This window comes from Ambystoma mexicanum, chromosome 4p, assembly GCF_040938575.1.
Source record: "Ambystoma mexicanum isolate Mex_15411 chromosome 4p, UKY_AmexF1_1, whole genome shotgun sequence".
Taxonomy (NCBI): Eukaryota; Metazoa; Chordata; class Amphibia; order Caudata; family Ambystomatidae; genus Ambystoma; species Ambystoma mexicanum.
Genome location: NC_090927.1, coordinates 812,242,842 through 812,256,398, shown reverse-complemented (window position 1 = coordinate 812,256,398; position 13,557 = coordinate 812,242,842). Strand labels below are relative to the sequence as shown.

At 45.8% G+C, this 13,557-nt stretch overlaps 1 protein-coding gene across 4 annotated transcripts in view; it reads right to left on the bottom strand.

Moving 5' to 3' along the window:
• LOC138453478 (uncharacterized) overlaps positions 1–13,557 on the bottom strand; it is a 1,096,265-nt gene that overhangs the window by 654,346 nt on the left and 428,362 nt on the right. For all 4 annotated transcript variants that reach the window (XM_069606374.1, XM_069606376.1, XM_069606373.1 and 1 more), the window contains exon 7: positions 3,045–3,205. In XM_069606374.1, coding sequence (XP_069462475.1) covers positions 3,045–3,205 — 161 coding nt within the window. The remainder of the gene's footprint in view (positions 1–3,044; positions 3,206–13,557) is intronic.

Below are 13,557 nucleotides of genomic sequence, written 5' to 3'. Positions count from 1 at the left end.
GGCTCCAAAAACCACATTGTACTAAGAGCTGCATGATCACTGACCATTCTGTTACAAATGGATAAAGAGCTGATGCTGTTAATCATTGCGTTATTGCAGCACACATAATCCGAAGTGGCCCTCCTTTCCCCACCCTGCCAAGTAGGCTTTCTGAGGATGTCGCCATCAGTTATACCGTTTAAGATCACCAGTTCCCATTCATACAGGTATAGAAGCCACTTCTTACCCCTAACATTCACCTCCTTCAGTACCATTTTGCTTTCCTCAGAAACAATACTAAATGTACCCACATTCAGATGGACACCAAACTAGGCATTTAAGTCCCCCCCCACTCCCCAAGATGGTACAATACTCCCCTGGCACCTTTATCCAGTTTATGATCACTGTGTCAACATAAACGAATATTTCCCCTGTGGCAGCTCCTCCAGAGGATCATAGATGTTTATAAGTAAAGCACATTTTAGCTTTGAGGCCCACTCAAATATCACTCCAACAGCCATGACATTACCATCGAGGTCAAGCGGGAGCAGTGTACTGGATTTTAATTCAAATTAACTCCAATCAGCAACCCTCCAGAAGGACGTCCCACAGGCCCTTTTTTGACGGTACTTGGTGAATATTAAACCCGTCTACCAGGAACTGCTCAATCAGCCATGTTTCTTGGAGCATAAATACTACATGGTTCAGTAATAAATCGATGGAGGGACCTTGCTTGAGGAAATGGGAGTGGCCTCTGGTATTTCATTATGCCAGAGTACATTTTAATTTTAGTTGTACCTTGTACTGCTGAGCACATACTCTTCAATCATTGCCAGCCTAGGACATTATCAATTTCCATACCAGATACTTCATTCCCACCCTTTGGGTTTCATGAACAGGTGCAGTAATTACAATAATCCCCTACCTGCGGTACAGTTGGGGTCGTATCCACCTCGTACCCAAGGAATTCTAAGGATTCAGCCTGCACTCTTATTAAAGAGGCCGTTACTGGTAGGTAACAATGAACCCTCGCACTCACCCTGACCCAGATTTCACAGGTTCAACATAATCAAAGTAAGATGAACCCAATATATGCAGAGCTAGTATTCTGCCACAAGTTCTTAGCAGTTCTGTTATATCAATATGTGGGATATGGCCTTTCGCAGCAATCTTCCTGATTGTGAATTTTCTGAGATCAAGATCCGGATTTCTCACTAAGTTACATTTCGGGAAGGTTGGGTGGTCCTGAACCCCAAAGGGTACCATGTCAACATTACACTCCAGCCCCAATTTGTCTCTGACCACAATAGGCACAATTGCCACAGGACTTGTCCTTGTGGATCGGGGGGGATTCCGGCAAGGGATGCAGAGCCTCCTTATTATCTTTGAGTAACCAACTAGTCAGTGTTTCCACACTTAAAGGGATGGTCTAGTAAAAAATGTTATTTAAAAAATAGATAGGCAACATAAAAAAAAAAATACTAGCATTCTCCGTTTTAAAACTTCCTATGTAAAATTTTGAGCTATTCAAGGTCAAAATTTGCAAAAGCAAGCACAGGGGCGCAGCCATTTTGTGAAATGGAGGCCCTCCTGTGCTGGCTTTTGCGGCACTAATGAAGGAAAAGCCAGCCAGCTGTAGTAAACAAAGGCTACCGCTGGGTGGCTTTCCCTTCATTAGTGCTGTAGGCGGAGGACGGGGACCGGAGACCAGAGCAGGAAAGCTGCAGCTGAATCTCGGTAAGTGCTATTTATTTTTTTTACAAAAAATAAGCACTAGCTGCGTTTTTTTTCTAAGTTTTCCGGGCTGGAGGAGCCCGGAAAACTCAGAAATAAAACCGCAGCTTTAAAAACATTGTATTTATGTTTGCGGTCGCTTTTGAAGCGACCGCAAACATAAATACAACGTTATTGTGTTGGAAAACGCTGCGGTTTTTCTTTCCAAGTTTCTCAGGCTCCTCCGGCTCGGAGGAGCCTGAGAAACTTGGAAAGAAAACTGCAGCGTTTTCCAACACAACCGCGTGTGTTTCTGCCTGCTGTGGCTATCACTTTGGGTCTCCAGTGCTCCCAGGTGTGAGTACCCTGGAGTTGAGGATAAGATCTTACATATGATGGGAGTATCTGGCCCACCAATGCCACTTCCAGTTGTATGATAGGTGTACCTTGTATTTGATGGCAATAACTGCCATGTGAAAGGCAATACCTGTTATACAGTTTCAGTATCGGGCATTTAATGACGATAAAAGAGATCTGATGTGAGAACTGGGTGCATTGTGGTAAAAACGGGCATATATTGATTGATAGTATTTCACAAATTGATGTTGATGCCTGGCAAATATTGAGAGTGTTTGGGCATTTAATAAAATGTCAATGCCTGGCATATGATGCGAGTGCCTGCAATTTGATGGCGATACTTTACAAACAATGAAAAAAGAAGGTCTTTCATGGCAACCCCTAACATGTAACACGATTAACAGGCCATTTGACTGGATTACCTGGCATCAGATGTGAGTATGTATCTAGGCATCTGATTGCAATACATGGCATATGAAGTGAGTGTGCTTGATTTGAATACCTGTTGTATGATGTAAGCACCTGGGCCTCAGGTGAGGATATTGGGCATACGATATGAATGTCTGGCCATTTAATGGCAAAACCTGGCCTTTGAGGTGCGAACATACTACCTCCGACACAGAAAAGAAAATTACTTCATGAAAACTTGGCAATTATTGTTTTTACACTTTTTTATTATTATTATCATAGACACACAAAACAAAACTAATAGATTACCTGCATTTGTGAACAAACCACACCAAGAACCTAGTGGAAGAAATTACTTCAGGAAATTCTGACTGTCAAACAGGATTTTTACTTCAGTGGAAGGTAAAAAAAAAGGTTTGTCACTGTTAAAATGTTTAACAGCTCCACAGGCAATTGAACTACCCTTTACCCACTTTTGAAAAACATGTTGTGCTGATTTCTTGTAGATCTGGAAATCTGTTACACTGTTATAGGCTTGAAAAACTATTTTAAAAACCTCACATTTGAAAATCATAAAAATGACTCACTTTCTGATTGACAAGTAGCTGCACTGAACGTGATGAGAAAACGCATTCAACTCGTTCTCTTCAGTGGGAAGTGGATCCAGTTTCAATGCCTCTAAGCTGGCTATACAAGACGGCAACCTTTTGAACACTGTTGCACAATGACTGGTGATGTTATCAATTTCCTTTAAAGATAAAATAAAATATGAGAGAACAACTTTATTGGAATGTAACAAATGCAGACACAATATTTACACCTACAATCTCAATACAAAGCCAGTTCTACACTAGCAAAAGGAGAAGAAATAGTTGCCAGCGCTCAACACTTGCTATTAATCTAAGTGCTTTTTGTTTTTTCGCATATGGTGGCGCTTGTACCAGTGGCCAAAGCATTGCTAACAGAAAAGAGAGAAGAGAAGAAGGGGTGTTAAGAAGGATATTTGGTTGAGATGGCAACTGCCAACGCTTGTAGCATGCATCAGGCAAACATCAATTTGTTTTTGGATGCTTTTCCATCATATCCACCAATGAGGGGTTGTTCGACTAGTGAGCCGATCAGGAGCGTGGCTGAGGAACAGTGCAGGTCTGCAGCCCACCGGCTGTGACCCTCATGGATGTTTACTATTGCACTAAATAGGGAAAGCAGCACACTTTGCACTAGTGCCTATGGGCTCTGAACATCCAGCACATTTACGACTAGATTACGCCTAAAATTTGGCATTACAAATTCATTTATTTTTAAAAAATGTTTATTTTATTGGCAACAAATATAAAGCATGCCCCCCATCCTACCCTCCAACCCCCAGAACAAATATCAACAAGTGGACATCTTATTGGCTCCTCTCAGACCAGATCAAAAACTACTTCAAACCAAACCCAACACCCGTACTCTCCGTGGACACATGTTCTCCCGAACGTTATTTTGGAGGAACAACAAGACCAAGTCCCAATCCGAATTACATTTGTGCTGGTCTCCCTGAATAGAATATGTCACGCATTTTAATGACACAAAGTTCCAGATCTTGGCAATCCATTCATTCTCTTTAGAGACAACGCTCCTTTCTGATTTTTGTGCCACCAATAGTAGGGCTGCAATATAACTTCCTTTGTGCTTTCGATGGTAAGATCTCTAGGAAATCCCCCCTGTCCAGCCTAACCTCCTCAAAATCCCTGTTAATCTGGGATCCAAAGATTTCTTGCATAGCCATGTTAACTTTATCCCAAGAGGGCTGTATACCAGTGCATTCCTACCAAATGTGTTCCCAGGTCCCAACCTCTACACACCAAAATTCATTGGGGACTGCCGGATAGCATTTATGTAATTTCTCTGGGGTAAATTGTCACTGCACCATTACTTTAATCCGCATTTCCCAAATCTGGATTGCCCTTGCAAGTTTGGGTATACATAAGTAATGACACTGACACAATGGATACAATTTGTAAAACCTTTATTGAAAATGTTGGGGTTGGTGAAACTCCTATTCTGCCCTGTAACTAAGATGGAAGTAGTCTTGACCATCAAATGATAAACAAAACAGTTCTAGAGGAGTCTGTCAAATCAAAATGGCCTATACTAACAAAAACCTAATGCCTACCCTATCTCTTGTACAAAAAGTGTAAAAAGGAGAAAATCTATGCAAAAAGGAAAAGTTAGTGTTCAAATGATAATGTGGCTGAACAAGCTCTCCTCCCCACTTTATACCTCACGAGGTATGGTAATCCTTGTAGGCAGGATAACACATTCTGTCTCAGCTTCCAACACAATACACAGTTCAAAGCCTTGGATCGATGCCTGCCTGACCATCCACGTTTAAAGTTTCTTTCTCTAACTTTCAAAAATAATGTTTCAACCAAAACTTTCACAAAGGCACCCTTCTGCTGGGCTCAGACCTCTCACAATACAGTTCACACAAAGCTGCACAGGGGCTCCCTTCCCCAAGCTTACTACACTTCAGGTCTCCCTCATTCGGGCTCAGACCACTTTGAGATGTCGAAATCTTTCAAATGTGCGTGGCTTTCTTTACAGACCACTGCAGGACCACATCGACTCGACGTTCACTATTTATTTTCACTCTTGCTGTTTGTTCGCCCTTTAACTTTCAAACAATGCACCTTTCATGGAGACTTTCGAATGTGCGCCTTTCACCAGACCACTCCGTTACTTAGTATCACTGATCTTGCAGCTGTATTTCACTTTAAAGTTCATTCACAGGTCTGCCGTTCTTCGCATCTCATCCACACAAATGCAGCTTTCACTTTTGATATAATGTTGCTACTTCATTTTTTTTAACACACACTAGTCTCTCAGATCACTTGCCAACTCACCGGTTGTGTGCACCTCTTTCTTGTTTTGCGTTTTCCAATTTTTGAGTCAAGGTTAGTACCACAGGTTTGACCTCGCCTCCCCAACTCTGCTGTTCACCTGGGGGTGGTCACTGGCGTCCTTGAAACACAATGCAATCTTCACTTGAGGGATCTGGCCTTCTCCACACGTCTTTCACGGCCTGTTGGAGGCAACAACCTGCAGTAGGGCAGCCTTGGGGTTTTCGGCCTGCTGCTCTTGTCCTTTGCTCTGTTGCTCTGCTCCAGTAGGTGTGCCTTTGTCCCAGACGTTCTGCTCGTTCTCGTGTTCAGCCTTGCTCATAGTGTGTCTTTAGGTGTTGCCTTTCAGTCATGTAAGGAGAGCGAATTGATATCAGGTGTACGCAATTAGGGTAAGGTGCTTGAATTTGCCTGAACCGATTAACGGGACATGTCCAATACGATGTGAGCTTGTTATCTGGTTACTCTCAGTCACCCTCTTCCTTGGCCCAGTGTTTGTGTAAAAAGGGGGGCGGGCGGCAGTTGGGACTTCAGAAAATCCTAATAAAAAGGATGGTGGGTAGATGAACAAAATAGGGGGGAATATCGCTCCTCACCATCGGCTATCTCACCACCACTCCCTAAAGACACCTCACCCAGGTGATCCTCCCGCACTGGTCAACCCCCAGGATCTGGATCCGAAGCTGATGGCCGTGCCCTGGCCACCTGAGAGAGAGATCCCCGGGGACTATCAGGTGAGATACCCTCTGGTTTCTCACATCCCCCTCTATTGGACGACCCAAGGCGGCCTCCCACTGTTTCATGTATGACCATTCCAGATGTACCTGGTAGTCGGAGAATAATTTATAGAGTGCCACAATCATATGGTTGTCCCCGGAATTAGTCATCACATACTTTTGAAAACGAGTGAGCTTTCTATTTGCGGCCTTCTTGTTCGTTCAGTCCATCATCCAGTGCCTCAGCTGAGAGTACCGAAACCTCTCCCACTCTCCCAGTCAAATTGCTGCTTACATTGCATGAATGTTCTAATGACCTGGCCCTCCACCATATCGCTCAATTACTGACATCCCGCAGCCTTCCATTTTGTAAAGGCCCCTTGTTCCTCTCCTAGCTTAAACTGGGGATTTCGAAACAGAGGTGCCAGCGGTGAGGGAAAGGTTGTCAAACACACTTGGTGCACCGATACCTCTCCTACCAAGGCTGTGATCTTACAGAAGTACATATTCCTGGGTCGGTCTGCCTTGGGACACCAGAGAACCTACCCACTACAGCTCTATCCAACCTCTGCTATATGTTACATTGGGTTTCCCGTAAACCACTCCAATTGCACTTGGGCTGCTAATAGTATAGGTGGAAATTAGGTACCCCTGACCCTCCCTTGTGTTTGGGCACCATTAGCATTTTGAAAGCTACCCTTGTTTTTTTATTCCAAATGAACAACCCCATCAATTTATGCATAACCTTAAATAATTTCTGCTGTACCGGTACTGGAAGAAATACAAAACCTTAGGGAGTATCACCATTTTGGGGTCATTGATCCTCCCCAGCCACAATATTTACAAGGGCCCCCACTCGACCAGCAGCTGCCTCCCCTTCTCTTATAGAGGAGAATAATTTGCGGGATATAGGGAGTCAAAGGATTTGGTAATGTGAACCCCAAAGTATCGGATACTCTTATCCACCATCATGTAAGAGTGTGACTCTCGCGCCCCCTGGGTCTGAGCGTTCTTCCAGGACAGATTTAGCAATTCTGATTTGTTGGCATTCATTTTCAGGCCTGCAACAGAACCAAACCCCTTAAGCTCTTTTGAAATCACCAGTAGCGTTGTGTCCGGGTCTGTGATCATTAGAAGCACATCATCCATGAAAGCCATCACTTTATACTCTTCGCCTCTGAAAATGATGCCCCTGATGTCCTGTCCTGATCTTAAGCATGCTAACAGTGGCTGCAAATGAAACGCATACAGGAGCGGGTATAGTGGGCACCCTTGTTTAGTGCCGCAGGAAACCTTTATCGATTGAGAAAAGGGGCCATTAGTTGCCAGTCGCAGTGTAGGCGTCTGATAATTGGCACGGACCATCCATATAAATTTGGACCCAAAACCCATAGCCTCCATTGTGTGGAATAAAAAGGACAATTCTACACAGTCAAATGCCTTTTCGGCGTCCAAGGCAAGCATCAGCACCAAAGATTTGGTTTTGTTGACTTTTTCTATTAGATGACAGACTCAACGCATATTATCGAATGTCTGCCGGTGCCTAATGAAACCCGACTGATCTGTGTCGATAAATTTGGGAAGTATCTTTTCCAGTCCAGTTGCCAATATTTTAGTATCCCCCTCCAACTCCTCCCTTTCCCCTGGTGTAATCTTCTCTAATGGACATTGTGAAAGATATGACCCCTGATCTTCAACTGGGACGACCGACGAATATAAGTCAGAGTAAAATTCTGTGAAGGCCTTTATAATATCACTCGAGGAGGAGCTATCCCCCTCAGCCCCATTTTAATTTTAATGATCGTCCTGGATGCCTTGTTCTGCCTCACTTGCTCCGCTAATAGACGATCCTCGTTGGCCTGGATATAAAACTGTTGCTGTAAATATAGGAGAGATTTTTCCTCATGCCTAGTTTGGAGAACTTCCAGTTTGCCCCCTAATCTGTCTACATTCTTTCGTAAGCACAGTTCCAGGATGTGTTTCCATCTTGGTCATTTTGCTCTGAAGTAGGGCTTCTATCTCAGTTTGAATCAGATTTAGTTGTTTATCGCTCTCTACTTTTTTAGCATTCCCTGCCAGTGTGTTCCTGTGAGTACAGTGTCCTATTTATTTTTAAAAATCACCAATTTCTCACCACAATTCCTTACAAATCACCCTATCCTCAAATAGATTGTCAGGAAATTTCCACTTCCATAGCCACAACCTGGTCCGCGCTCCTGGTGCATGGTAATTGTAAGGGGTGCATGGTCTGATATGGTTATCGCCCCCTTCACTTACCCCAGCAAAATATTAGACAATAGGATATAATTGATCCTTGAGATGGACCTATGTACATGGGAGTAAAACGTGCATCTCTACAGCAGTCCAATAGGGCCAGTTGTGCCATGCGCTCCCTCACTTTCGCAGATGGGGTCCCCTGCGTATAATAGATCCTTGCACACCTATCTCTGTGTGGGTCCCATGCTAAATTAAAATCCCCCGTCAGAATATTTCCCAGTACGAACCTCTCAATTTTTCCAGCACGGAGCGCAAGAAACCATCCTGCCCTGTATTAGAAGCGTATGTCGCCCCACAGTGTAAATCCCCCCCTGGCCATCGGAATTTTATGAAAATATACCTGCCTTCATTGTCTCTCTCGGTAAAAATGGTGTGCAGACCCGGCAGCTCCCAGATGGGTATAAGAGCGCCTCCTGTCTTTCCCTGGGCATTGAACGGTAGTATGTTGGGTATCCCTTTATCCCCAAGTTATGGTATCCCTTTTTTTTGTTTTTAATATAATATTTTTTATTGTTTTATCGGTACAAACAAACCAAACAGAGACTAATTAAACACTTAGTCAATACATTAAACAAACAGGTATTCGCTTCTTCTCGCTGCTTGGCTACTTTCTCTTCTCCTTTTATACTGTAGATCTGTTGTATCCGTTGACTTTTAGGATCATCTCGATAGCTTGGGTGAGCTCTATTCCGGCAGTTCAGCAGATTCTGGGCTCCTGTTTTCATGCTTTCAGGTGTCCTCCCATCTCTGCCATATCTTAGCTGCTTTCTCTGGGCATCCTCTTGTGGTGTACACTCTTGTTTCCATCGGCACACACATGTCCACATCCGTTACCCATTTCTCGTATTGTGGGGGCGAGGCCGAGCCCCATAATTGAGCTACGTTCCTTTTTGCAAGTCCAGTGGATGTTGCGAACATGAGTTTTTCGTATCGAGATAGTTCTATATCTGCATCTATCCCCAGTATTAGAAGTTTGGGGTCCATCGGTATCTCGCGGCCAATCACTGTTGAGAGCCTGTCGCAGCATTTTTGCCAGTAGTCTTGTATTTGTGAACATTCCCACAGGATATAGAAGAAGGTCCCTCTCATTTGGTGGCATCGTAGACAGTTGGGGTCAGTCGCTCTTCCCCATTGATGCAAGGCCTCTCTGGGATAATATATCCTGTGCAGGATTTTTAGTTGGATCAACCTGATTCTGGCAGAGATTGCTGTCTCCTTGGGATACATAAGGGCAGTAGTCCAGTCCTTTGATTGAATTGGGTCCACGTCTCTCTCCCATTTCTCTTTAAGTTCTGTGAGCTTCATTGTAGCGAATGAGTTGATTGCATTGTACATTGTAGAGGTAATTTTATGAGCAATTCGTTCCATTACTATGTTCCTCTCGATCGGGGTACACTCTGGTGCGTTGGGGAGGTCTATCTCACTTGTGATAAGGGGTTTCTCATTTGCCTGTAGTGGAAGTGTTCTGAGTCAGGGAGATTGAATTTGTATTTTAGGGCTTGGAATGATTTAATTTCTCCTTCCAATACCATGTTTTCTAGACGATCCCAGCTTCCCCCCAGGCCGTCCACTGGGGGATCCCTCTGAGTTCCTGTTTCAGTGTGACCTTCCCTTCCCATCCCAGGTATCTGTGTGCATCCGTCCAGATCTGTGTTCTCTGAGCGGCCATTGTGGATGTATTCTGCTGTGTTCTTTTTTGGTAGAGATTTTCCATTGGGGTGATCCCGTGCTCCGCCTGAGTATCCGCTCTATTGTGCGGAAGCCTTGTGTCGTTGTGCAGGATGTCATTCACTATTGGCATCTGGGCCGCCCAATAATATGTTTGTAGGTGCGGTTATCCCTTTTTTTGATATGCGTCTCCTGTAGTGCCACAATCTCCAGCATTTTCCGACCCAAGAATTGCTCCACTTTTCTCTGTTTAACTGTGGAATTTAGCCCCCGATTGAGTGTAATTAGACTGAATGTATTCCTATTCCCCGTGTCCTTCCTCGTTTGAATTCTCCCCATGAGCCATATGTCCACTCTGGCCTCCCCAGCCCTCCCACTCCCCAACTCATCTCCATCCCCCTTCTCCTTCCCCTCCCGCCCCCCCCCCCAACAATCTCTGGTCAGGCTCAACCATCCTACTGATTCACCACGCAACATGCTGTGGTGTTTGAGCCTTGGTAACAACCCAGAGATAAACTGTGCGGATCCTTTAAGACCCATATGAATGATTCCAAGTTACCAATTACCTCCACACCTTCCGTCCCGGCACCTCCCTTACCCTCCTCCCCAACTCAGGCATGTGCCCAAACAAGACTCTGCAACCATTCCTCAAATCTCTCTCACAGGGTTCACGGGTGCCCCCTCTGGGATGCTTCCTCTTTCAGCCAGTCTGTCAGGGCCACTAGGAGCCCTTAACATCAGGCCCTTTGCTGGGACCGTATCCCATTCCCATAACTTCCTCATGATGGGTTCCCTGACCGTTCTCTTCTCCTGTTTTGAGGCCATCTCTTCCTCCATTTTCAAGATCATCAATCCGTCCTTGCATGTGGTGATGCAATGTTACGTCTCTTCCCAGGAACATAATAGACTAAAAAGGAAGGTCCATTTGTATTTCACCTGCAACCGCATCAAGGCCTTGACTCCCGGCCCCATCATTCTTGTTTTCACCAATGTAGATTGTGCCAAGTCTTGGTATAGCTGGATCTCTGACTAATTGATCTTTATGGGGCCTGCCCTTCTGGAGGCTTCTAATATCCACTTCTTCTGACCATGCTGCTCCAGCGCCACCACCACATCCCTTGGTATGGCGCCCGGGTCCCCCCTCTTGGGTCCCACTCAGTGGAACTGGTGTATTCCATTGCAGGTCAGCAAAAGCCTGTTGTGCCGTTTCCTGCAGGCCCTTATCTGCCACTCCCTCCAACAGTCCCTACATTCTTACATTAGATCTTCTTGAGCGGTTTTCCAAGTCTTCACTCTGAATTTCTAGGTTCTGCATGACCCTCTCTAGAGGCTCCTTCAAGATGTACATTTTCCGAGTGTCCTCAGCTATTTCTTGTACGGTGTTGTCTGGAGCGTCGGTCCTTTCCTCCAAATTTGCTATATCGCTTTTCAACTCCTGCAGCGACTGGGAAAGTTTGGATCGTATAATGCTTAGCTGTGTTCGGAGTGTATCTGTGATTTTTTCACTAAACTCTTGGAAGCACTGTCGGAAGACCTCATTGGTTACAACCTGCTCTGCCGCTGGGGATGGCAGTCTCTCAGGCCCGCCTCAGGGACCCATTTGTTAGATGCACCCGCCCCTTCTCTTTGCCAGAGTTGCTGTAGGTTATAATTGTTCTTTTATAATTATTATTTTATTACACGCTTAATACCGGGGACCAGCTTCTAAGCACAACCCCAGTATTCGAACCTGTGTTGCTATGCATTGTCTTGCTTCCAAGACAAATGCATTGCCCCTGAGCTATCCTCCCCCGGTTGCCTCTTGATTCTTTTTTGCAGACCTAGGGGTGGGTTGCATGTCCTTATTCTTATTTATTGACATCATGGAGTGCTTTGTCAGTGGGACTCCTTTCACCTCCTCCTTCCTGGTGGTCTGTTGGGCTAATGCAACCCTCTTCATTGAGCTCCTGCGCCCTATTCTTGGAGTCCACCCTATTCGGGGATGGGCCCCCTTCCAGTGCCTGCAGGTCTCCCCCACTGTTTCTGTTCAGCCCAGTATGCTCCCAGACACCCAGCCTCTAAGGGGTGTGAGCTCCTTCCACTGATGTGGGTCCCTGCTTGGTGACCTTCACTGTCTTGGGGCCATGGCAGTCCTGTCACAGGCTCTCCCTCTACCCTCTCAGGGTCCACTATTATAATAATAATTGTTAATTTATAATGCGCTTAATACCAACAAGTGGTTTCTAAGCGTGAGTCAACCTGGGTCCCAAACTCACCAGTCCTCCTATTGTCACCAGCTGTGCTGCTTGTACTCCGGGTGGTGTTTGTGCTCAACTCCAGGCCCATGCATGCAAGGCTGATCTCCTGGGCCCCCACTGACTTCTGTAGCCCAATGTCTTCCGGGGCCGTCACCCCTATGTTTTGACTGGAGTAGGGGGAAACTGATCCACTCAGGCTCTTCTGTTGCTCCTTTTTAAGGAAGAGGTTTAGCATTGAGCCAGCTCACCCGCCGTGCAGCCGGCGGGCCCGGGCCTCCGCTTTCCCTGCTGTCTCTGTTGGGCACGAAGCATCTAACCGCTCCACTCCTCTTCACCACCGCAGGCCTCTCCGGCCCCACGCCTGGCGACGGTTGAATTATGTGCCCACCTGGCTGCCTCCAACACTCTGCTCCAAGATTAGCTCCCCGCTGTCACAGAGCCTGTCCCCGGAGGCTGACCACACCCGGCAGCAGCTCCTCTGCACCTCTGTGGCCCCTCGGGGTCTCCGTCAGCGGGCAGCCCAATCTCCACTCCACCGCTCTACCTTCGATGCTCGGAGTGCCTCTCAGCCTTGCTTTGGCGACCTGCCACCGATGACCACTCCCACTAAACGCTGCTGCAAAATCCCCGCTGCAAACCGCTCCAATTCTCTGCCTGGGGAAAGCTTTGTTGTAATTTCTTCTGATTTTTGGGCACTGGGAGGTGAGAGTGCACCCGTTACAGTGTTCTCAGCCTGGCGGCCATCTTGGAATTCCAATGTATTCTTTTTTAACACGTTTTAATTAATAATCACATTGATACCGTGCACAGAAATAAAATAAAGAAAAACAAAAATAGCACCCTGTAGTAAGAGTTTAAAATAGCAAGGTTACATAATAAAATCCCTAAATGCATTGCACAGTGACATGTGTTGGACGGAACCACACTATAGACAATACAAGTACAACACAGCAGGTATATAATCACAGCATGTAAGGAAAGGAAGTTGTCAACAGAGTTGGCCATATGCAGGGGTGCACATGTAAGAAGTACCATCTAAAGGAAGACCAGATATTGTGAGGGTGCTGCCATTGGGAAAGCAGGGTACGGAAGCCCTCCTCTCGCTCACTGCAGCATGTGAGTTTGCACAGTGTGATGAAACCTGTGGAGCCATCACTAAACCCAAGCCTTAAGTCTACTCCCATGTGGCCAGGGGGAAGGCAGCCACTACCTGATCCTAACCCTGGGGGTCGCTAACATGAGTGAGGATCACATGGGAGGAGGCGGCTGTCAAGGGGAAGTAGTGATTCCGCTAGGAGGGACGCAGTATTCATCCTC